At 35.8% G+C, this 24,490-nt stretch overlaps 1 protein-coding gene across 6 annotated transcripts in view; it reads left to right on the forward strand.

Annotated features, from left to right (window-relative positions):
- Window positions 1-24,490, forward strand: part of SLCO1A2 (solute carrier organic anion transporter family member 1A2) — a 114,020-nt gene that overhangs the window by 63,326 nt on the left and 26,204 nt on the right. For 5 of the 6 annotated variants that reach the window (XM_082421073.1, XM_082421074.1, XM_082421075.1 and 2 more), the window contains 8 exons: window positions 965-1,097; window positions 5,096-5,202; window positions 7,916-8,062; window positions 11,479-11,577; window positions 12,147-12,365; window positions 14,745-14,909; window positions 16,245-16,440; window positions 20,673-20,838. In XM_082421073.1, coding sequence (XP_082277199.1) covers window positions 965-1,097; window positions 5,096-5,202; window positions 7,916-8,062; window positions 11,479-11,577; window positions 12,147-12,365; window positions 14,745-14,909; window positions 16,245-16,440; window positions 20,673-20,838 — 1,232 coding nt within the window. The remainder of the gene's footprint in view (window positions 1-964; window positions 1,098-5,095; window positions 5,203-7,915; window positions 8,063-11,478; window positions 11,578-12,146; window positions 12,366-14,744; window positions 14,910-16,244; window positions 16,441-20,672; window positions 20,839-24,490) is intronic. The other variant, XM_082421078.1, reaches the window with a different exon arrangement.

Here is a 24,490-nt window from a genome sequence, read left to right on the forward strand (position 1 = left end):
TTTCCGGGTGACGAAACAGGGTTAGATAAGTGTGAAGAGAATTCCAATAGAAGAAGCAGTGTAATGTTGAAACAGCATGGTAGCTTGTGTAGGGAGCAACGTTCAGCCCAGTGTTATGGACTGGCCACGCTTCAGGTGGCAATTCCTAGAATATAGGTCTGGAGAAATGGGCAGGGGTGAGAAATGGACTATTGGAGAGCTTCGTGTGTGTGTGCTATGGAACTTACCTTTTATCCTCTAGGTAATGGAGAGTCACTAAGAGATTGGCAGAGGTTATTAACATTTCTGTGTCAAGGACCTCTTTGGCAATCTGATGCCCTATAATCTCAGAATAATGTAATTGTGTAAAATAAAAACCATAAGGGTACAAAGGAAGTCAACTATACCGAAATAAAATTATCAAAATATTAAAAGCAGCTTATATAATAATACTTGTACTTCTTACCATCACATTAAATAACAAATCTACACTAATTTTGAAGCAATCATTGGTGTCAATAATATTTTGAAGTATCTGCAACAACTGTAATGTCATATGCAAATACCTGTAACTTCTGTTGGTGATAATTGACGACAAAATCGTACATACTGTTAATACTAATGTAGTTTGTGTCTACTTTCACAGTCAAAGGAAATACTAATATTAAGTTACTGAAAATAAAGATGTAATTTTTTTTCTCACTCAAGTTCATGGAACACCTGGTTTCTATCCATGGACTCCTTTGGGGTTTATAGACAGCAGGTCAAGAACCTCTGTTAAAAGACATTGTGAAACAGAGCCTTCCCTCAGGGCAGGGGTTGTGTCCTATTCATTTATTATTTCATGCATCCCTAGCACCAATCCCAGTATTTCAGATATTTATTATACAATAAATGCTGGATAGTCAATGATTGGGTGAGGCTGTTAATTTAGACTTTGTTCATACTAATTGAAATATTCATTTTTCACATCAATTTTTTCTAGGAAATCTTTTGTTGATTATATTTGTGAGTTATTTTGGAACTAAACTGCACAGACCTATAATGATTGGTGTCGGATGTGTGGTTATGGGCCTAGGGTGTTTCTTACAATCACTACCTCATTTCCTCATGGACCGGTAAGTACTGCAGTCTCTGATGACTTTTTCAGGGGCAACTTTCAGCTGCAGGAAATAAGCTTGGATTTCTTTCTAGGAACAATGCCCCTAAAGACCCAGAGCACTGTAATAGAAACTGCAAGGTTCAGATTCTGTTCCACCCGCCTGTTTTGTACTCTTGGCTGCCTGGCTTCCACTTACATGTCCATTTATGAACTAGAGATTTGGGACAACTCTTTTATGGAGTTGAGTCTGATGAAAAGATTCTTAGGACCTGGCAAGATTTGGGATTACTCCTTTCTAGGGACTATTTAGACACTTCTAATTACAGTTGAGTTTCTGTTTAATTATGGGTCACCAAAGGATAGACCATTCTGAAGGTTGATTTTCATTTTAAATTTTTACCAAAGTAATATGTGTGCAAAATTGTGAAAAGTAAAATTATGTTGAAAAAAGCATTGTCTCCCACCTCTTCAACATTGCTCATGTTACTCCTCTCCAGAGGCAACCACTCCCGACTCTTTTAGCTCTTTCTTCTTCTATTTGCTTCCATATTTCTAAGTAAATGTTTATCCTTTTAGTTTTTGATACTTTAATGTTATGTAATATACATATTGACTTCCTACTATAAAATCATGCTCACTATTCCATGTGTGTGACTATGTAAATATTTTTCATATTTCAGCTGAACCATGCTGTTATTTTCCCTTTCTTCTATCACTTTTTATTTTCCCTGGATTTAATAATTGCCTCATTTTATGTTTGATTCGTTTTCTTTTTATTTCTCACGAATCATCACCAAATTCTTTACCGGTAGGACAACGTCTTCTCAATATATTCATACATATCAGAGGGTTTCATTTTTGTCTTTGAGATACCTCTCCTGTCATCATCAATTTTCCATCTGCAATCTGAACTGGGAACTCTCCAGGCCAGCCGCATGGCTGCTTCCTTGAAATTTTCACTCACCATTCTCCTTGGGAATTTGTCCTGCCTCTTTCTTCCATTCAGTTACTCACTTCCTGGGTAGTAATCTCTTCTCCTTTCCTTTTCATTCTTACTCTTTTTGTGGAAAATGTCATCTAATAGGTTTCTGAGAAAGTGTGCAAGGAAAGTAATAATTTTAAGACCTTAAACATTGGGAAATATTCCTATTCTACTCCCATACTTGGTGGCAGTTTGGCTGGTATAAAATTCTGGTTTGAAGTTTTTTCTCTAGGGATTTTGAAGACATCATTTCCAAGACTTTCTAGTTTCCAGTGTTAACTCTTGAGAATCCTATACCATTCTAACCCCTGTGACCAGTTTCTTTTCTCTAGGAGCTGTTGGGATTTTCCCTTAAACTCCAGAATTTGAATTCATGATAATCATGTTGGTATAAATGATTTTCCTTTATCGTGCTAGGTGCCTTCAATCTGGACATTTGTAAAAGTTGCCTGTATTGTTTCTTTGATAATATCCCCCCTTCTTCCACCCCTCTACTTTCTCTTTCTAGAACTTCTACTTGTTCTTGAATATTGTTACATCCTGAGTTAAGCTTATAGTTTTCTCACCTTTTCTCTCCAATTTTCTATCTCTTTGCCTTCTTGTTACTTTTAGGGGAGATTTCTAAAGATTTTTTTTTTTTTTTGATGTGGACCATTTCTAAAGTCTTTTATTGAATTTGTTACAATATTGCTTCTGTTTTAGTTTTCTGTTTTTTTTTGGCTGCGAGGCATGTGGGATCTTAGCTCCCCAACCAGGGATCGAACCTGCACCCCCTGCATTGGAAGGCAAAGTCTTAACCACTGGGCTGCTAGGAAAGTCCCTGGGGGAGATTTCTTTATCTTCCAAACCTTTGAATGGATTTCTAACTTTTGCTATCATATTTTTAAGTTTTAAGGACTCTTGTTCTTTGAATGTATCTTTTTAAGGAACATCTTGCTCTTATTTTAAGAATGCAATGTCTTTTCCATCTACATTTTCTTCATCTGTCTTCATGTCTCTGTCTCTTTCAAGTGTACAGTTTTTTATTTGTTTTGTCTTTGTCTTTATGTTATAGGCTTCCTTCATATATCTGGTGGTCCTTGGTTAGCTACTCATATTTGAGAGAGAGGAATAGCAACAACAAGCTAACCAGAAGTTCTGTGGTACATGTGTAGGACTTGGTTGTTGGAGGACTTCTTCACAGCACAGGGACTGGATGTTTTAGAGATGGCTCAGAACTGTCCATAACCTGTCAGTTAACTCAGGCAGGGATTCTTCAATCTGTTGCCTGAGACATGGCAGCTTGGCTACCAGCCAGATGGGAGTCTCTTTTATCAGTATGTAGATTTTTCTTTTACTTAATATCCCCAGTTTTTAGTATGGCCTCCTATCCTCAATGTGCTTGTTTTGACTCTCTGCAGTCTAAGGCCATGTTCACTGGGATGGTGGAGGGTGTCTATTATAAGGGTTTAAGTGCTCGTTATACACACCTTAAACCAATCCTCTGATTTTTTGGATCATACCCACTCCTGCCTTTAGAAGTATCTTGTATCCTGCCTGAAACTTTCCAGGGATATGTGGCACATGTTTGGTTGCTCCCCTGCAGGCACTTACTTAGGCTTGTGTTTCTCATATTTTCTAGTTCAGTGACCACTCATCTGCTTTCCCATTTTCAAAATCTTTATCTTCTTGTCGAATTTCCAAAATCTCTTTCTCTTTGTCAAATCTTCCATTTTCTTTATCCTTGCAGCGTTATGCCTTTCCCTTTACTATTTTATAATCCATCAACTGTCATTTTGCTGAAGTTTTGGGGATGAATGAACTTTGAATGAGTTATTGGGTTTTAGTGGATAAGTTAAATGAAAATGATATGTTATCTTCTCAGGTATTTCTGAAGGGATCAGAAGTTTTCAGGCAAAGAGTTTTCACCGTCCTTTTAGTTCCTAGCCTGTCCAAGACAACATCAAGTAATATTCAGCTATTATTTACATTTCTTTCCACTCTCTGCCAAAGGTGTTATTTTTTTTGTCTGAAGCTGACAAGTCTCATGGGATCATGGGTATGGAGACAGAAGCCTTTGTCCACAGTTCACAGCCTCTCTGTGACCATGACTGGACAATTGTTCAAAGGAGAAGGCATTTTGACCCTTTTTATTATGTTCTATAGCATAGAAATCAGAACTGTCAGTGACATACAAGCATAGCACTCTTTAGCTCATTTGGAACTCAGAAGGGCAAGGTTGTTTGTGTGTGTGTGTGTGTGTGTGTGTGTTTTGTTTTTTTTTTGTTTTTGGATTTCTCTTATCTACTAGAAATATAGAAACCAGTCCAGCATAATTTCTATCAAAGAGAGACTTAGCTGGACATATTTTCTACCATTATTGCAGCTTATAATTTACTTTCTGAGAAAGCGCATGGGATCTTGTGGTAATTTGCCTAAGATAATACAGTCACAGTGTATTAACCCTTTTGTTCTTATGAGAAGAGAAAAACTCATTACATTGCACTGTCACAGTGTTTGAATCTCCAAAGTTCTCTCATTATGATGGGAAAATGTTTTGTTTTTCTTGGGGAGTGATGAATGCATGAAGGGATTATTGTTTGAATTCTCAGAAAGTGGGGTATATTTTTTATGAGCAAACCTCAGAGAATCCAAAGTTGGAAACTTGTTTTGTTTTTCCCCCCAAAGCTTTATCTTCTTTATTATACTTCATAGAGTCTATTATTTTTCTTCCTTTTTGTTCCTTATCCACAGTAATTATTTCCAGGCAATGATCACCTAAAAACCACAAGTGTTGATGTTAGGTAATCTAAAGGATAGACCATACATATGCAGATAATTGAAAGCTGGCTGTCAATGAATTGCACATTTTCGTGAGTGGCAAGTTCTTTTTGATGATAGCAATCTATGATGATTGGGTGGCAAAGATGAAAAGACATCTGCTTTCCTGGGTTTGGATGTTGTATCTTAAGTGAAGCAGGAGCATCTTCACAATGCTCACATTGTCCTCATTGGCTCCTTAACACAAATGTGTTTTCCCTGTGTTCATACAGATACGAATATGAATCTACAGTTTCAGTGTCTGGTAATTTGTCCTCAAACAGTTTCTTGTGTATGGAAAACGGAACCCAGATTTTCAAACCAACAGAAGATCCATCAGGTTGTCTGCTTCATTTTATTACTTTAGTTAATTTGTAACTGAACACTTTCTGTGGAGGGTCTTTGAATGAGTTATTGGGTTTGGTTAAGTAAGGTAGAGGAACAAAAAGATATTTTTTCCCCTCTAAAGGATTTTAGAGGGGATCACGGAGGAGAATAGGAATGGCTAATAATAGAAAATGTTATGCCTCTTATTTTTGAATATACCTATTAAGACTGCCTTGTCTGTTCTTTAAAATGGTTATTTAAAAATCAGTCAAAGACATCCACCCAAGGGCCACTGTAAAATTAATTCCTCAGAGGAAAACATCTTAGAAGGATGGGTTTATAATGATGATTTGGTCTATACAATTATCTAAATAGGAAACAGAGGTAGAAACAAAGTTCAAAAGATTTGTGTTATATTATTGATATTCTATAGCAGAGAAAGCAGGCAAGTATGCTATAGTTCTGAATACTCTAGTCTCTTTCTACTGAACTAGGAACTTGTCTTTTTTGCCCAGTTGTCCCTCTTTTCCAGAGACTACTTCCTAATCCAGCGCGATAGTGTACAATAATGGTGTTTCTTCTAGGTTCTTGCAGTCCCAGGCACCAACATACCTGCCTCTGCCCCTTCATGTGCTAAAGGACCTGTGTAATCTGGTGATACTTAGTCTATAGGTGACCCTGTTAATTTACCTCAGACCAGAACTTCTTTCCCTGTGATGGGCACATTTTCAGGCTGTATTCATATCAGTGGAAGTTACAGTGGTTCCTTAGGCTGGGAATTTCACTGCCAGCATGGAATAAGAGAGAATCAAAATAGTTCAAATGAGTATAAGAATAGCTGTCTCAGAAACTCTAAATCAAAGGAACCCCCTGGGGAAACAAAAGAAAACAGTGACATCAGCAATAGCCCACGTTCTCTCCTTGAGTTGGCTTTTGCCAAAGAATGACTCAGGTCCTGTTTCCTATTTTTCCTAATGTGCATTGTCGTAGATAAACAAAACCTTCCCAGTTGGGTGTATCTCCAGGGAAGTGTGTTGATTCCTTAACCACCTGATATTCTCAGTTTTGCCCTGGAGGAAACCTGGAGTTTGCCTGTGATCTATAGACATAAACATTGTGCTCATCATAGATAAAAATATGAATACCCAGCAACGGAGACTATGATTTTCTGGACTGGGAATGACTGAGAGATAGCCTGACAAGAAATTTTGAGACTCAGCTGTGTTCAGGACCCTCACATCTGTGGGTGGCACAGTTTACTAATCATCGGGAAAATGCAAATCAAAAACCACAATGAGATATTATCTTACACCTGCCAGAATGGCTGTCCTTAAAAAGGTAACAAATAACAAATATTGGTGAGGATGTGGAGAAAAGGGAACACTTGTACGCTGCTGATGGGAATCTAAATTGGTGCAGCCACGATGAAAAGCAGTATGGAGGCTCCTCAAAAGATTAAAAATATAGAACTACCATAGGATCTAGCAATTCTCCTCCTGGATATATATATACATATCTGAAAAAAACAAAAACACTAATTCAAAAAGATACATGCACCCCAATGTTCATAGTAGCGTTATCTACAATAGCCAAGATATGGAAGCAACCTAAGTGTGCATCAACAGATGAATGGATAAAGAAGACGTGGTGAATACATACACAGTGGAATATATTACTCAGCTGCAGACAAGAATGAAATTTTGCCATTTGCAACAACATGGATGGACCTGGAGGGTATTATGTTTAGTGAAATAAGTGAGAAAAAGAGAAATACTGTATGTTTTGACTTATATGCTGAATCTAAAAAATGAAACGAATGAATATAACAGAACAGAAACAGATTCATACATGCAGAGAACAAACTAGTGATTGCCAGTGGGGAGAAGGGTGGGAGGATGGGGAAAATAGGAGGAGGGGATTAAGAGGTACATACTACTAGGTATAAAATAGATAAAAGGATGTAATGTACAACACAGAGAATGTTGCCAATGTTTTATAATAACTTTATATGGAGTATAATCTATAAAAATATCAAATTACTATGTTGTACACCTGAAACTAATATAGTATTGTAAGTCACTGTACTTCAATTTAAAAGGAAGTTATTTGGTGATCACAGTATACAGTGGGCTCTATAGAGAAAATGTGATTACTACTCAGTTAAATATTCTTCATTTCTATAAAGTAATTAGAACTGTAGAGAATTCAAAACTCAGTGAGCCTCTTATGTAAATCTTATAAATATAGTCTCAATTCTAGGGAGAGATATTTGTGTTTTTTCCTCTCCCCAAAGTTAGTATATATATTGGGTAGCACTTATAACAGCTAACTAAGTTTAGCAGTTGCTGGTAAACTAACTCTCTGGAGGGGAAAAAAAAAGCCTTGATTTTTAGTGTTTGTCAATTTCTGTGGTGTAAATACTCTCATCAAACTACCAGCATGTCATCACTAAATACTGAATTGGGAAGAGATGTATATACTCATCTCTCCCCAGCCAGTAGGAACTGGCTCCAGCGTACCACTTATTGTTGGCCATACCTAAGCACTCTGTCAGAAAGTGCAAGAGGGATGGCCCATGAGTCATCACTGGCATAGTAAATTGTTGGCAAGGTGCCATGGTCACATAAGAACTGTGAAATGCTTACCTACCAAAAACTTAGAATTAAGTATTGCTAATATTTCACTACCAAAACATTAATGTAATGTCTTTTTTTCTTTTAATGCAGAGTGTGTGAAGGAAGTTAAATCATTAATGTGGGTGTATGTACTAGTTGGAAATATTATACGTGGAATTGGTGAAACTCCCATCATGCCTTTGGGTATTTCCTACATAGAGGATTTTGCCAAATCTGAAAACTCTCCTTTATATATTGGTGAGTTGGAAAATCTGCCTTAGCCTCTTTTCAGGACAGTAAGCTCCTTGAGCATGGATATTAGTTATTTATTTGGATGCTTAGTGATTTCCAGAATGATGAACAGAGTGCTTTGGCACAACTGGCCATCATTTAAAGTTTGTTGAATGGAGCAATTATGGGCTAACTCCAAATAAGCCACTTTGCTAAATCTGCTTTTTTACTGTTGAAAATGCCATTAATCTAGTGCCCCTGGAGTTCTATTTGACTCCTCCATTTGCTGGGCACCAATCTATACCCAATCTGTTAAGAGATTTAGCAGTGTTTTATCCAAAATGTCTCATATTGAAAACCTTTCTCACTATTTTCATTACTTCTATTTTTGTTCAGGTCTTCATCACTTCATGTATAGATTATTATAACTTCTGTATTGGTCATTTTATCTGTAGTATTTATAATCAATTTCTTATAAAAATTCTTGCAGTATAATTTTTCTTAACTATTTTAAATGTCTTCTCTTTCATGTTGATGAAACATACTGACCCTTTATCCATTAAATATGAGCTCTCCACTTATTACTAGCTCTGCACTCAGTTTATCTATTTAGTTTCCTATATAGTTTCTCTTTATCACAATTTCTTTATAATAGCCAGGCTGTTTCATATTTTTCACAAATATCTGTCTTCATAATTTTGGTTATGTTTCCTGAAAATTCATTTTCTAACATCTATCAGTATCTCCCACAATAGGCAACTTAAGATCCACCTTGTATGTTGTCTTACAATCTCCTGAATATTCTTAATTTATTATGCATAACTTGCTTATATTCCTTAGTTACTCCATCTGTTGTTGGTTATAAAATCATAACTTTGAGTACAGGGACATTTTTCTGTTAAAGTAGAAATATCTTTTTAAAACCAGAAAAGTCAAAGTGGGTAAGAGAAGATAGTAACAGAGCTACATGTAATGAGGAGATTAAAATATTTAGGAACGATTATCCCAAGCAACTTTGGGTGATTTTGATGACTCACTGATTTTGTAATAATCTTTTTCAGTGTTTTTCTATTCAGTCTTTGAAACCATTCACATACTTATATTGAAAGATTACAGAATGCTCACCTGCAATAAATTAACAAACACCTTGTTAAAATATGTATTTCTTTTTTCAACAAATATTAGGGTGTATAACACATAGAAACAATGGATAATCTCTACATGTATTAAGATGAATAAGACATTGTCCATATAAAGTTTAGTATGTAAATAACTACATAATTATAAATCAATAAAATCAGATAAATATGTGTATAATTAAATTTGAAAATTGCAGTAATAATTATTAATAATTAATAATCCATGTATAATTAAATAATTATAAGTCAATTAGCTATACATCAAGAAAACAGTTCCATGTGTGGCTCTGGAGTTTAGGAGAGAACATAAAAGCTAGACATAAAATTTGAGAATCACCTATACAGAGACAAAAAATAAAATCAAGAGGGAGAAATGAGGTTGCCGTAGGAGGTCAGATGCTACATAGTGAGGGGCCCTAGGATAAAATACTAGGGAATGCTTCTACTTAAGTGAATAGAGTAAGAGGAAGAAAACTCAAAGAAGGGATAGTCATAAGGGACAAGACTAAGACAATAAATGAATGTATAGTTTTGTAAGTCTTCAGAGGAAAATGTCCAAAGAAAGTTGACCAGTTAAGAAGATGAAGACCACTGGTAAGTGGCCAAGAGATCACTGAGGCTACCTGTGTGTATTTTGAGTAGAATGTGAAAGGATTTGAGTAAAGTAGAGGCAGAGTATAATGACAGGAAAGAAATCAGGGTGAATTTGAGAAATTGTACCAATCACTGGATGTGGGGGAGACTGAACAAATACACAAGAGGGAGTGTTTGGTTGAGAAACAGAGAAAATAGAAAGGGTTAGTGTCTCACAGACATAGAGAACAGACTTGTGGTTGCCAAGGGAGGGGAGGTGTAGGGGAGGGATGGATTGGGAGTTTGAAATGAACAGAGGCAAACTATTATATACAGACTGGATAAACAACAAGGTCCTACTGTGTAGCACAGGGAACCATATTCAATATCCTGTGACAAACCATTGTGGAAAAGAATATATATATATATATATATATATATATATATATATATATATATAACACTTTGCTGTACAGAAGAAATTAACACAACATTGTAAACCAACTATACTTCAATGAAATTAAGAAAAAGTTTTGAAAGGGTTAGTGTCAAGAAGTCAGGTGTGTACAAGGTGGACTAGCCCATAAACCGTGGAGAAGGCAGAGGCAATCGGTGAAGACATATTTTGAAGTAAAGAGGAAGAAAGTTGAAGAAGCTCGAGCCTGGATTTTCAGTAAGCAGGGACGGCTCAGCATAGACTCAGAGTTGTAGACAAATCATGAGATAGCTGATGATAATGGTCCAGAAGAGTAAAAAGTCAAGCGAGGATGGAGGGGACTGACGGAAATGGAAGATAAGAATGTGGAGGATAAGAAAGGAGATGACGGTAACGGGAAGAGAAGTATCAATAAAAGTGAGGACAGAGCCAAAGGAAGTTTCAAGTGGTAGATTTGGGAGTGAAGCTTTTCTGAGGAGTATGCCACAAGATATTTATCATAACATAGTATTTCTTTTAAAATCCTCCAAAAATATGACTGTGGAAGGCAACAAAAGAATTTTGCTCTATACTATGACTTTCTCAGTAGTAAGATCCCAGCTGTAATACTGAAGGAACCATAGAATCAAAATATCCACCCATGATACAGTAGTGATAATTCTATTCCAATATCGGACACAGTAATAGTTTACTCACAAGACACAACAAAACTCACTGAAAAAGGCCATCACTTTAATCAGTCTCTAATACCACAAGAGAAAATGGCTTTGAATCATAATAGGGACAGTCCCACTAATCTCATCTTTGTCTTAGCAATTTATCAGGTCAAGTTGAGATTGTGGAGATATGCTGTCATAGAATTTAAAGATTCCCATTTCCTTAGTTTTATTTCAAAATTATTATTAAGGAATGAAGTCATACATACACACTGATAATTTTAAGTAAGTTAGTCTTTCATAAGAGAAAAGGAATATTTTCATCTTGGAGAAGGGCGTTTGCACACAATATGGTCACCCTGCTGCAGCCAGTCGCTTCTAACTGCAGATCTTTATCTGTAACCGAGTGTGAAAGAGAATTTGGAGGCTTAAAAGAAAGTGGCTTCAAATTAGGAGGCTCCTTTTTCAACATTTAAACAAACATCCTTGTTACTTATACGTACACCAAGTTTAATTTTCCTACAGATTGAACACATAAGGCAAAAATATCTAAGGTAAAAACAATTCAATCTTCAGACTCTTCATGGGATTAGAACTCTTTATGTGGGTGTATAAGTTTATATTTTCCTTTATTTTTAGGGTTTATAGAAACAGGAGCTATCATTGGTCCTTTGATTGGACTTTCGTTAGCGTCATTCTGTGCAAATGTTTATGTTGACACTGGATCGGTGAACACAGGTAACTCCATAAAATCTATTTATACAGTGTCCAGAGTACACAAAGCATCATTGGGTATGTTATCACATTTAATTGTTGCTTTACCTGACCCTCAGTTAGATAGAATCTCCACTTTCCAGGTGACCAAATTGAAGTTGAGGAGTTTAAATAATTTTCAATATTTCAAACCAGTGAGCAGGAGAGCAAGATACAGTGCTGATCTTCTGACTCAAAATCCAGTGCTCTTTCTATTGCACTAATCATATTTCTTGTTTTCAAAAGATTTAAGCACATAGGTTTAAATTGTTTTTAAATCAAGCAATCATTTGAGGATAACAAAATAGAACTTGTAGCTCTTTAATATGTACCTATTTATAAATTCCTTACATGATAGGACAGATAGTCAAACTAGCTTATTGCTAGACAGTATTGTAACACCACATATTGTCAGACAAGTTTTATCAATGTCTGAATTATATGCAAATTCTGTACTTGGATAGAACCTGACAATTATAATTGTAATAATTTTCTATAGTTCATAAAGGAAATAATGACTCAAGCTAATAAAAAATGTGTATATCTCTTTACAGATGATCTGACCATAACTCCCACTGATACTCGTTGGGTTGGTGCATGGTGGTTTGGCTTTTTGGTTTGTGCAGGAGTGAATGTGCTTACTGCCATTCCTTTTTTTGTTTTGCCCAAAACGCTTCCAAAGGAAGGACTAGAGGATATTGCTGAGATCGTTAAAAATGACAAAGAAGAGAAACAAAGCGAGGTCAGGAAGAAAAGTGCTGGAATCACTAAAGGCAAATATAAACATTTTATATTTTACAATTTACTTTCTATTTTCTGTAGTCGTGTCTGTATCTTAGTCTATTACACTATGCTAGGCTGAGTTAAAACAATTTGTCACTGGCAGTCAGCAGTCAATAATGTCTAGCTGTGCTACTACAATAATGTTTTCCCATGCTACCACCTGGGAGTGAATGATATAGTTTAGAACCTGACTTAGATCAGCATTTATATGAAATTTTATGTCAATCTGGGTACTCAATAAATAAAGAAAGAAAGAAATTAGGTCCCATCTGCCTTAAAAAATCTATTTTACAGAGAGCATAGGTCTAATTAAAAAAGAAACTCAAACCAAGAACAAAAGGAGGAAAAAATATACGCTAATCCAAATAAGTACCATATAGGTCTGAAACCAAAAATATTAGCTGAGCTGTGAGCTTCTTGGAAGTTAAGGCAGAAAAGAAAAAAGGCACCTCATTTATAGGTCATATAATTATCTGTATTTGAGAGTGGAAAGGATAACAATTCTTAGAGAGAAATTGTTGCCCAAGTAACAAGTTGTAAAAAAAAGAAAAAAATTATATGATGTACAATACAGGTAATATTGAGTCACATAGTTGTTTTCCAGCAAATTCAGGAGCATATTTCATGTAACAGGTTTTTTTTTGGTATAGATCCTCAATAAAAGCTCAAAGCATAATTTACAGAAGGTGTATCTATGGGAAACTAAGTAAGGTAATCTATGTATAGTATTCAAGAATACTCGTTCTCAAACTTGGCCATATATTGGAATCACCTAGGGAATTTTTTAAATTACTGATGCATGGAAATTTTGCAGTATTACCCAGAGGTCTGATTTAATTAGTATAAGGTATGGCCTGGGCCTTGGAATTCTTAAAGAGTGTCCATTTGGAAGGTGGTGGGGGGCTTAGTTTCCTTACCTCAAAGATGGGGATAAAATAGTATTTATTATTATAAAGTTGTTGGGCAAAGGTAAAAGGAGTTCTGGCACATATTACTATTATTACTGCTTACTAGTATTAGTATTATTATTGTTGATGTTGTCACTTCTACCATCACCCGTAAATTATAATATCAATTTGCACAGAATTTTTAGCAGTTACAAATTCACTTAAACCACAACTGAACATAATTTAATACTTCTCATACCATTAGGAGCCAATTCAGAATCTTACAAATTCTCAGAGTCCTTACGATTATATTCACAACTCTTCTCAAAGGGTCGGTATGGACTGGTAGGGAATTTTAACACAGAATTTCATTTATAGTCTGCAAGATAAACTAGGAAAGGGCTTAACTCAGTATATGACATCTAGAAAAGAAACTGAAACTACTGAGACTCATCTATTAGGACAGTATGTCAACAAACATGCGTGACTTCAAAAGCTCCAAAGAGCTGTGAACACAAGTCACTTCTCTGCCATGTACTTTATTCATACATATGAATTCTACAACTAGAATTCATTTCTTTGCATTAAACTATGCTTCCTCCTCTTCCAAGTTGTTTACTGATTGATACTTTGCTAGATTGGATTTTAGGCTGTTTATTAAGCAAACCAGGATAATACACAATAAGTAAGGAAATCAAGACAGAGAACATGAAGATAGGAAAAGTGAAAAGAAACTATAAGCGAGACTTTGACCCGAAATGGAGACCTAGAACATTTGCTAGAGCTGGCCGCAAATTTGGCTCTGAGCTTTGTCTGTCCACACAAACAGGAAAACATTTCGGTTAACTCATTTACATGGTCTTTAGTATATAGCAAATGAATCAGGATCTCAGGGAGCGAGACCTGGGGGTTGGTATTTTAAAAGACTGTGAACCGTTAGAAGCAAAGAAATGCCTAGTACTTGAGAAAATTTATATGTCATGAATTTCCACATTTAACTACATTTTAAATGTTCAGGAATGATTAATCAATATTTGTGTGTGAACTTCTTTATCAAATTGATTTCCTTCCTGACTTTAGAGGACAGAACAGGAGAGCAAGAATCTTTCATTCTAGATGATCTCTAGAGAAGAGAGGATATTAGTACAAGTAAAAGAGAAGGATAAGAAAGAAATGGTGTGAACCCGGACAATGTTTTTGTCATGCAATAGTTATACTTTTTCCTTAAGACATGTTAGTAACTTAGTGAAGGCAAAACGACTGTGCTCTGATCCCTTCCCGCTCAGCTGCCTCACTGTCTTGCAGAAGCTACCAGAACAGCGATACAACTTTAGCTTTCAAGGGGCAAAAAGAATCAAGAAACACATGTGCATTATAAAACAGAAAAACATACTTTAGAGGGGAGGTTGATGTTTCAGAAAAAGTCAGTCATAAAATGCAAAGCCAAGTTTGTATGACACTGCTGTCATCCTTTCCTTTCAGATTTTTTACCATTCATGAAAAGCCTTTTGTGCAACCCAGTTTACATGCTTTTCATACTAATAAGTGTGCTGCAATTCAATGCGTTTGTCAATATGATCTCCTTCATGCCTAAATATCTGGAACAGCACTATGGAAAATCAGCTTCAGATGCAATCTTTCTCATTGGTACGTTTGTTCTTCTCTGCAATTGTAGCCCACTTTTTTCCCCATGAAATGGTGAACAGTGTGATGATGGGTCTAGGAAACTCCTCAGTTGAAATCTGTTAGGATATTTTTTGCCTCTGGTAATCTCCCCCCGTCTGCTTTCCAGGGAAATCAAGAGAGGGTAAGGAAGGGAAGAAGCCAGAAAATCCTGGTTTTCTTCTTTCTTTGGCTCTTTTTGTAGTCAGAATGCAAATTTGAAATATTTGTGGAAAGTTTAGGGAACGTACAAGTTAGATACAATTTTCAGATTGGTAATTCATTTATGTAAAAAGGAAGACAGAGTTAACTCATCAGGAATTTTGTTTCACATCCAGGTTTTACTTTTTTGGCTCCAATTCATGAATTCTGTGGTTTCTAACTTAGTTCCCTGGCTCTCCTGGTGTTTTGAGATGTCTCTGCAGCCCATACATTCTGATTTTCCTGCAACCACACTAACCTCGGTGGTTCTACTCCACCCTGAGTTTTTCCTGGGATCTTTTTTACTGTTTTGAAAAGAATTTCCAGATTACATGTACCCATATCACCTAGAGTGTTTGTTAAAAGTTCAGATACCTGGGACCTATCTCAAATATACTAAATTAGACTCTCTGGAATGGGACTTGAGAATGGATATTAAACAAGCTCTCCCAAGAGTGTGATTCAGTGAATAGACCCTGGCACTGTAAAGATGAAACCTAGGGCTGTCTTTTCCCTTTCTTTTTCCTTTTTTGGGGGGAGGATTGGGGGAGGGAGAGTGCTAGTCAGTAGTAGCAAGACATTAAATGTAAAGACACTTGACAATCACAGGCTCAGCAAAGTACCTCTAAAATACCTTGAGCTGAGTCAAATTCTTAACAATCAGAGTGGGAATAAAAAGCTGCAGAATCATACAAATCATTCTATGTATGATTATATAATACTGTATATGTTATATACAAATCATTATATATATAATCCCACCTGAAAGAACGGAAAGCAATAAATGACTGGTAGACTTTGACTTGCCACTTCTACCTACATCCTAAGAAAAGAGATATAGACCATGATCCCTGCATACAAGAAATTTACAATTTACTGCTATTAATTAAATGAATGACAATGATAACAGTCTTCTAAAATATATTTCGATGTTGTGGGGCATTTAAAAATCTCACTGTATGTAATGCATAACTAAGTGGGGATAAATTTAAATTAGCCTTCTTCACTATGAGTTGGACCTAAATGGTTTTTTTATGTGAGACATATTAGATAAATGTGTTATCATATTTTTTCCTTTGCTAAGTCACTTTGTACATAATATTTTACTTGTATTTATAGGTATTTATAACTTACCTCCAATATGCATTGGATATATAGTTGGTGGTTTAATTATGAAGAAGTTCAAGATTACTGTCATACAAGCTGCCCACATAGGATGTTGGTTATCCTTAATTGAGTATCTTCTCTATTTTTTGTGTTTTCTCATGATCTGTGATAATTCTTCAGTTGCTGGCATAACCACCTCTTATGAAGGGTATGTTGTTTTCTAATGAATGTCATACTCTTTCAAAAGTTAATAACATATTTTCTACAGTGATTACTCATGACCAGATTATTTGCTAATTGGAGTTAATGGCAGGAATTTGTGGTCTTTCTCCATCTTATTAAAGAGGTTGGGAATATATCACAGAGTTAGTGAGCTTATGATTGCGTGTGTGTGTGTGTGTGTGTGTTTGTCTTTGTGATATCCTAGTAGATAGTAAAATGAATATCACAGAAACTAGTTATGGTTTTAGGTTGTATTAGGATGTGTTATCCATATATTTTATACAACCATAAACAGGTAAAATTAAGAGTTGACTATACAGTCTCAATCACCTTTATATGGTTCCACGATGGGCTTAAATTTAACATAACTGAATCCTAATACATGATATATCGATGCTTATATAAATTTATATATTTTATTTGTATAGGTATATCTATGTTGTTGAATGGTTTTAGATTTGCATTTTGAGGGTTATCTGGGTTCACAGGAAGGTTTTGCATAGTGATATGAATTTTTAAAAGTCATTTGTAGGACATATCTAGATAATGGAGTGATGAGTTGAAATGAAGAGCATCCTAAAATGGTCCCTTTAAAATTACCAAGGACTATACGATTGGAATAATATTAAATATATAATCATAAAAGTAATTTTATATATTATCTTATTTGAGTCTTGCAAATTCCATTTAAGATAGCTGTTGTTATTTTCATTTTACAGATGAAGAATTGAGATTCAGAGAGATTAAATGACAAAGGGAGGTCATGGAAAACCTCTTCAACTCCATCAATATATAAGAATAGAATTTAAAATTGGTAAAATCTTAAAGATTATCTCCATCTCCAATTATCCTGATTCCCAGAGCAAATATGTAAAAAGGCATAATCTAGTCATGAGTCAGGACTTTAATTCAGTTTCTAGACTCCCATGCTAGCGTTCTTTTCATCATATTACATTGAACATAAGAAAAGTAATCTTGTTAGACCTTTAGATCTGTTTTTAATTGAAGTATAGTTGATTTACAATGTGTTAGTTTCAGGTGTACAGCAAAGTGATTCAGTTACACACACACATATATATAAATATATATATATTCTTTTCAGATTCTTTTCCATTATAGGTTATTACAAGATATTGAATATAGTTCCCTGTGCTATACAGTAGTTCTTGTTGTTTATTTTATATCAACTATTCATTTTTTATATAATTCTATTTATTTTTTATAGTGTATATCTGTTAATCTCAAACTCCTAATTTATCCCTCCCTTCTTTCCACTTTGGTAACCATAAATTTGTTTTCTACATCTGTGAGTCTGTTTCTGTTTTGTAAATAAGTTCATTTGTGTCATTTTGTTTAGATTCCACCTAAGTGATATCATATGATATTTGTCTTTCTCTGAGTTAGACCCTTTTTAAAAAACTTTTTTCCCCTGGTTTTATTGAGATATAATCAACAAAAAAATCATGTAGGTTTAAGGTGTATAATCTGATGATTTGATACGTTATATATTGCAAAATGATTATCACAATAAGGTTAGTTAACACATCCATCACCTCACATATTTACAGTTTTGCGTGTGTGTGTGTGTGGTAACTTTTAAGATCTACTCTCTTGGGAACTTTAAAACATACAGCATTGTTAACCATAGTCACTAGGATGTACATCGTATCCCCAGAACTTATTCACCTCGTCTCTGCAAGCTTGTCCCTTTGACCACGTTTCCCCATTCCTTTTCCTACCTTCCAGCAACCACCAATCTACTGTTTCCGTGAGTTCAGTTTTTTTACATTCCACAAATAAGTGAGATCATATAGCATTTTTCTTTCTCTTTCTGACTTACTTCACTTTGCATAAAGCCCTCAAGGCTCATCCATATTGTCGCAAATGTCAGAATTTCCTTCTTTTCTATGGTGGTTGATATTCCATTTTGTGTGTGTGTGTGTGTGTATATATATACATATACCACATTTTCTTTACCCATTCATCTGTCAATGCACACATAGGTTATTTCCATGTCTTATTATTGTGAATAATGCTTCAATGAACACGGGAATAGAGATATCTCTTCAATCGTCTATTTTCATTCCTTCGGATAAATACCCAGAAGTGGAATTGCTGGATCATATGGTAGTTCTATTTTTAATTTCTTGAGGACACTCCATACTGTTTTCCACAGTGGGTCTATCAATTTACATTCCCACCAAAAGTGCACAAGGTTTCCCTTTTCTCTACATTCTCGCCAGCATTTGTTACCTCTTTCCTTTTGATAATAGACATCCCCTTAAACATCCTAATAGGTATGAGGTGATATCTCATTGTGGTTTTGATCTGCATTTCCCTGATAATTAGTGATGTTGAGCATCTTTTCATTTACCAGTTTGGCTGTTTGTATGTCTTCTTTGGAAAAAATGTCTATTCAGTTCCTCTGCCCATTTCTAAATTAGATCATTTGGTTTTTGTTATTGAGTTGTATGAGTTATTTATATTTTGGAAATTAACCTCTTATCAGATATATGATTTGCAACTATTTTCTCCCATTTCATAGGTTGCCTTTTCATTTCGTTGATGGTTTCACTTTCTGTGCAGCAGCTTTTTAGTTTGACGTCATCCCCCTCATTTATTTTTCCTTTTGTTACTTGTGCTTTTGTTGTCAAATCCAAAAAAATCATTGCCAATACTGGAGTCAAAGAGCTTACCCTTTATGTTTTCTTCTAGGAGTTTCATGGTTTCTGATCTTAAATTTAAATCTTAATCAATCTGAGTTGATTTTTGTGTATGGTGTAAGATAAGGATCCAGTTTCATTCTTCTGCATGTGGATGTCTGGTTTTCCCGCCACCATTTATGAAAAGACTTTCCCAACCCTATTGTATATATTCCTGGCTCCTCTGTTGTAAATTAATTGACATACATGCATAGGTTTTTTTCTGGGCTTTCTATTCTGTTCCATTGATCTATGTGACTGTTTTTATGCCAATACCATACTGTTTTAATTACAATAGCTTTGTAATATGGTTTGAAACCAGGAAGTGTGATATTTACACCTTTATGCTTCTTTCTCAAGATTCCTTTGACTATTCAGGGTCTTTGTGGCTGTAGGATGGGCTCTGTGGCTGCCCAGGCTCTCTGGCCAGGCTTTCTGGATGGGTAGGACTGGAGGCTATACTTAGCAGTTGGGTGGAGCTCCATGGCCAGGGTGGCCCATTGACTGGGAACCCAAATCAGGCAGAACTGCCAACCGAGCTCTCTGGCCAGATGGGGTCACCACTCAGCTCTGCAGATGGGCAGAGGCACTAGCTGGGATCCCTGCTTGGGCACTGCTGCAAGCAGGAATGCAGTTTACCAAGATCTGACTGATGGTTGCTGTAAGTCCTGCCCCCCTCTCCTTCTCCAGTGGTCAAACCCCACAGATTCTCCCAGTGATCCCCTTGTAGAAAGATCTGAGTGGGCCTCCTGGAAAGCATTCCACAATCTGGGGGCACTGGGCTTTCTTTTCCCACTGGAGAAACCATAGGCTTAGGGGGGCTGTCTTGATGTGGTGTTGTACTAGCCTGGGGGAGGGGCAATCTGCTCAGAGTGTTACTGCTCCTGTTATCCTTCTAAGGTCATCCTTCTTGGTCTCTGTGGCTCAGGAGGTGCTCCAGCCTCACAACTGTGTTCTGGGATTTTCACAGTGGTGTCTTGTTTATAGATAGCTGCTAATTGGTCTTCTTGATGATCACTGAACACCTTTTATACTAGAAGAATGTATTTGTTTACTCAAGTAGTTATGTTTCTGGAGCTAAATGTATTATATACATTATAAATTGCACTTACAGACTTTGCTCTTACAGATTTTGAGCCCTTGAGATTGTTTTTATAAAATATGATCTCTCTTGTTATTTTCCACCATGTGGACCAACACTGGGATTTGTTCATCTTCATTTTTGAGTTCTAATTAATACCTGGAAAAATACTTTCTGTATAGTAGGTGCTCAGTTAATGCTTGTTTATTGGCTTTTGTTTACCTGAAAGAGATCATTGAAAAACTGGCTGTGGTCACCAAAGTAAGGTATATTTTCTTGCAGAGTTATAGTATCCAGGCCATACATTGACAGTTGACAGATTTCTGCTTCTATTTTGGGGAGTAGAAGAAATATAATTGGGAACTGAGATGAAAAGAAAAAGAAAATGCTCTAATATTCTTTCAATATCCATGGCATTATTTTAAATCATTTCAGACTGCAACAAGATTTACATGTGGGAAATGTCATCCTTGCTGACTGCAACATGGATTGTAACTGTCCAACTAAAATATGGGACCCTGTATGTGGAAACGATGGTTTGTCATACATGTCAGCTTGTCTTGCAGGTTGTGAGACATCCTCTGGAACAGGAATAAACATGGTAACACATCTTATTGGCCTTTTATACAGAACTTTTATTTTATGCACTGCATTGGCACATTCCAACGATGAACCGGGTCCATATTTGACAAAAGTAAAATTAAAGTCTTTCCTCAAAACCAAATTAAAATTTTTTATGGAAAAAATAAGTTACTTTCTATGTGCTCACTAAATTTATCTTTTACTTCCTAGATCTTATTTGAAATCTTCTGCATGTCTGAGCCCTGATCTTTAATTTCATAACAGTTGACATTATTACTTAATTTCATTTAAAAATACTCTAGACTGAAAAAAAAAACACTCTAGACTGAGATAAAGTAGGCAGTTGTGCTCTCAGTTAACCAGTCAATCTCTTTGCTGGGTTTTTTTCCTTTTTTCCTGTGTATATGTACACATGCACTTTCTGTATGTTTACATCCTGACAGGTTTTTAAGAAGATAGAATTGAGCATGTTTTCTTGCCTAAAAAATGTCACTTATAATGTTGGTTGGTAATCAAAATAAAATACAAATTTTGATTTTTTTCTTTTTTTTTATTGCTGGGTCAAAACATATACAAAATTCTAACGTTTTTAATGGTTATTTATTTATTTATTTAAAACATCTTTATTGGAGTATAATTGCTTTACAATGGTGTGTTAGTTTCTGCTTTATAACAAAGTGAATCAGTTATACATATACATATGTCCCCATATCTCTTCCCTCTTGCGTCTCCTTCCTTCCCACCCTCCCTATCCCACCCCTCTAGGTGGTCACAAAGCACCAAGCTGATCTCCCTGTGCTATGCGGCTGCTTCTCACTAGCTATCTATTTTAGGTTTGGTAGTGTATATATGTCCAGGCCACTCTCTCACTTTGTCCCAGCTTACCCTTCCCCCTCCCCCTATCCTCAAGTCCATTCTCTAGTAGGTCTGTGTCTTTATTCCTGTCTTGCCCCTAGGTTCTTCAGAATCTTTTTTTTTTCTCTTAGATTCCATATATATGTGATAGCATACCGTATTTGTTTTTCTCTTTCTGACTTACTTCACTCTGTATGACAGACTCTAGGTCCCTCCACCTCACTGCAAATAACTCAGTTTCATTCCTTTTTATGGCTGAGTAATATTCCATTGTATATATGTGCTACATCTTCTTTATCCATTCATCTGTTGATGGACACTTAGGTTGCTTCCATGTCCTGGCTATTGTAAATAGAGCTGCAATGAACATTTTGGTACATGACTCTTTTTGAATTATGGTTTTCTCAGGGTATATGCCCAGTAGTGGGATTGCTGGGTCGTCTGGTAGTTCTATTTTTAGTTTTTTGAGGAACCTCCATACTGTTCTCCATAGTGGCTGTATCAATTTACATTCCCACCAACAGTACAAGAGGGTTCCCTTTTCTCCACAACTTTTCCAGCATTTATTGTTTCTAGATTTTTTGATGATGGCCATTCTGACCGGTGTGAGATGATATCTCATTGTAGTTTTGATTTGCATTTCTCTAATGATTAATGATATTGAGCATTCTTTCATGTGTTTGTGGCAATCTGTATATCTTCTTTGGAGAAATGTCTATTTAGGTATTATGCCCATTTTTGGATTGGGTTGTTTGTTTTTTGAAATTGAGCTGCATGGGCTGCTTGTAAATTTTGGAACTTAATCCTTTGTCAGTTGCTTCATTTGCAAATATTTTCTCCCATTCTGAGGGTTGTCTTTTAGTCTTGTTAATGGTTTCCTTTGCTGTGTAAAGCTTTTAAGTTTCATTAGGTTTCATTTCTTTTTATTTCCATTTCTGTAGGAGGTGGGTCAAAAAGGATCTTGCTGTGATTTATGTCATAGAGTGTTCTGCCTATGTTTTCCTCTAAGAGTTTGATAATGTCTGGCCTTATATTTAGGTCTTTAATGCATTTTGAGTTTATTTTTGTGTATGGTGTTAGGGAGTGTTCTAATTTCATTTTTTATATGTAGCTGTCCAGTTATCCCAGCACCACTTATTGAAGAGGCTGTCTTTTCTCCACTGTATATTCTTGCCTCCTTTATCAAAGATAAGGTGACCATATGTATGTGGGTTTATCTCTGGGCTTTCTATCCTGTTCCATTGATCTATATTTCTGTTTTTGTGCCAGTACCATACTGTCTTGATTACTGTCGCTTTGTAGTATAGTCTGAAGTCAGGGAGCCTGATTCCTCCAGCTCCCTTTTTCGTTCTCAAGATTGCTTTGGCTGTTCGGGGTCTTTTGTGTTTCCATACAAATTGTGTAATTTTTTGTTCTAGTTCTGTGAAAAATGTCAGTGGTAGTTTTATAGGGATTTCATTGAATCTGTAGATTGCTTTGGGTAGTAGAGTCATTTTCACAATGTTGATTCTTCCAATCCAAGAACGTGGTATATCTCTCCATCTATTTGTATCTTCTTTAATTTCTTTTGCCAGTGTCTTTTAATTTTCTGCATACAGGTCTTTTGTCTCCTTAGGTAGGTTTATTCCTAGATATTTTATTCTTTTTGTTGCAATGGTAAATGGGAGTGTTTTCTTAATTTCATTTTCAGATTTCTCATCATTAGTGTATAGGAATGCAAGAGATTTCTGTGCATTAATTTTGTATCCTGCTACTTTTCCAAATTCATTGATTAGCTCTAGTAGTTTTCCGGTAGCATCTTTCGGAATCTCTATGTATAGTATCATGTCATCTGAAAACAGTGACAGCTTACGTCCTCTTTTCCGATTTGGATTTCTTTTATTTCTTTTTCGTCCGTGATTGTTGTGGCTAAAATTTCCAAAACTATGTGGAATAACAGTGGTGAGAGTGGGCAATCTTGTCTTGCTCCTGATCTTAGTGGAAATGGTTTCAGTTTTTCACCATTGAGGATGATGTTGGCTGTGGCTTTGTCATATATGGCCTTTATTATGTTGAGGTAGGGTTCCTCTATGCCTGCTTTCTGGAAAGTTTTTATCATAAATGGGTGTTTAATTTTGTCAAAAGCTTTTTCTGCATCTATAGAGATGATCATAAGGTTTTTATCCTTCAATCTCTTAATATGGTGTATCACATTGATCGATTTGCATATATTGAAGAATCCTTGCATTCCTGGGATAAACCCCACTTGATCATGGTGTATGATCCTTTTAATGTACTGTTGGATTCTGTTTGCTAGTATTTTGTTGAGGATTTTTGCATCTATGTTCATCAGTGATATTGGCCTATAGTTTTCTTTCTTTGTGACATCTTTGTCTGGTTTTGGTATCAGGGTGATGGTGGCCTCGTAGAATGAGTTTGGGAGTGTTCCTCCCTCTGCTATATTTTGGAAGAGTTTGAGAAGGATAGGTGTTAGCTCTTCTCTAAATGTTTGATAGAATTCGCCTGTGAAACCATCTGGTCATGGGCTTTTGTTTGTTGGAAGATTTTTAATCACAGTTTTAATTTCAGTGCTTGTGATTGGTCTGTTCATATTTTCTATTTCTTCCTGGTTCAGTCTTGGAAGGTTGTGCATTTCTAAGAATTTGTCCATTTCTTCCAGGTTATCCATTTTATTGGCATATAATTGCTTGTAGTAATCTCTCATGATCCTTTGTATTTCTGCAGTGTCAGTTGTTACTTCTCCCTTTTCATTTCTAATTCTACTGAACCTTCTCCCTTTTTTTCTTGATGAGTCTTGCTAATGGTTTATCAATTTT

Source organism: Balaenoptera physalus, assembly GCF_965194825.1.
Source record: "Balaenoptera physalus genome assembly, chromosome: 13".
Lineage (NCBI taxonomy): Eukaryota > Metazoa > Chordata > Mammalia > Artiodactyla > Balaenopteridae > Balaenoptera > Balaenoptera physalus.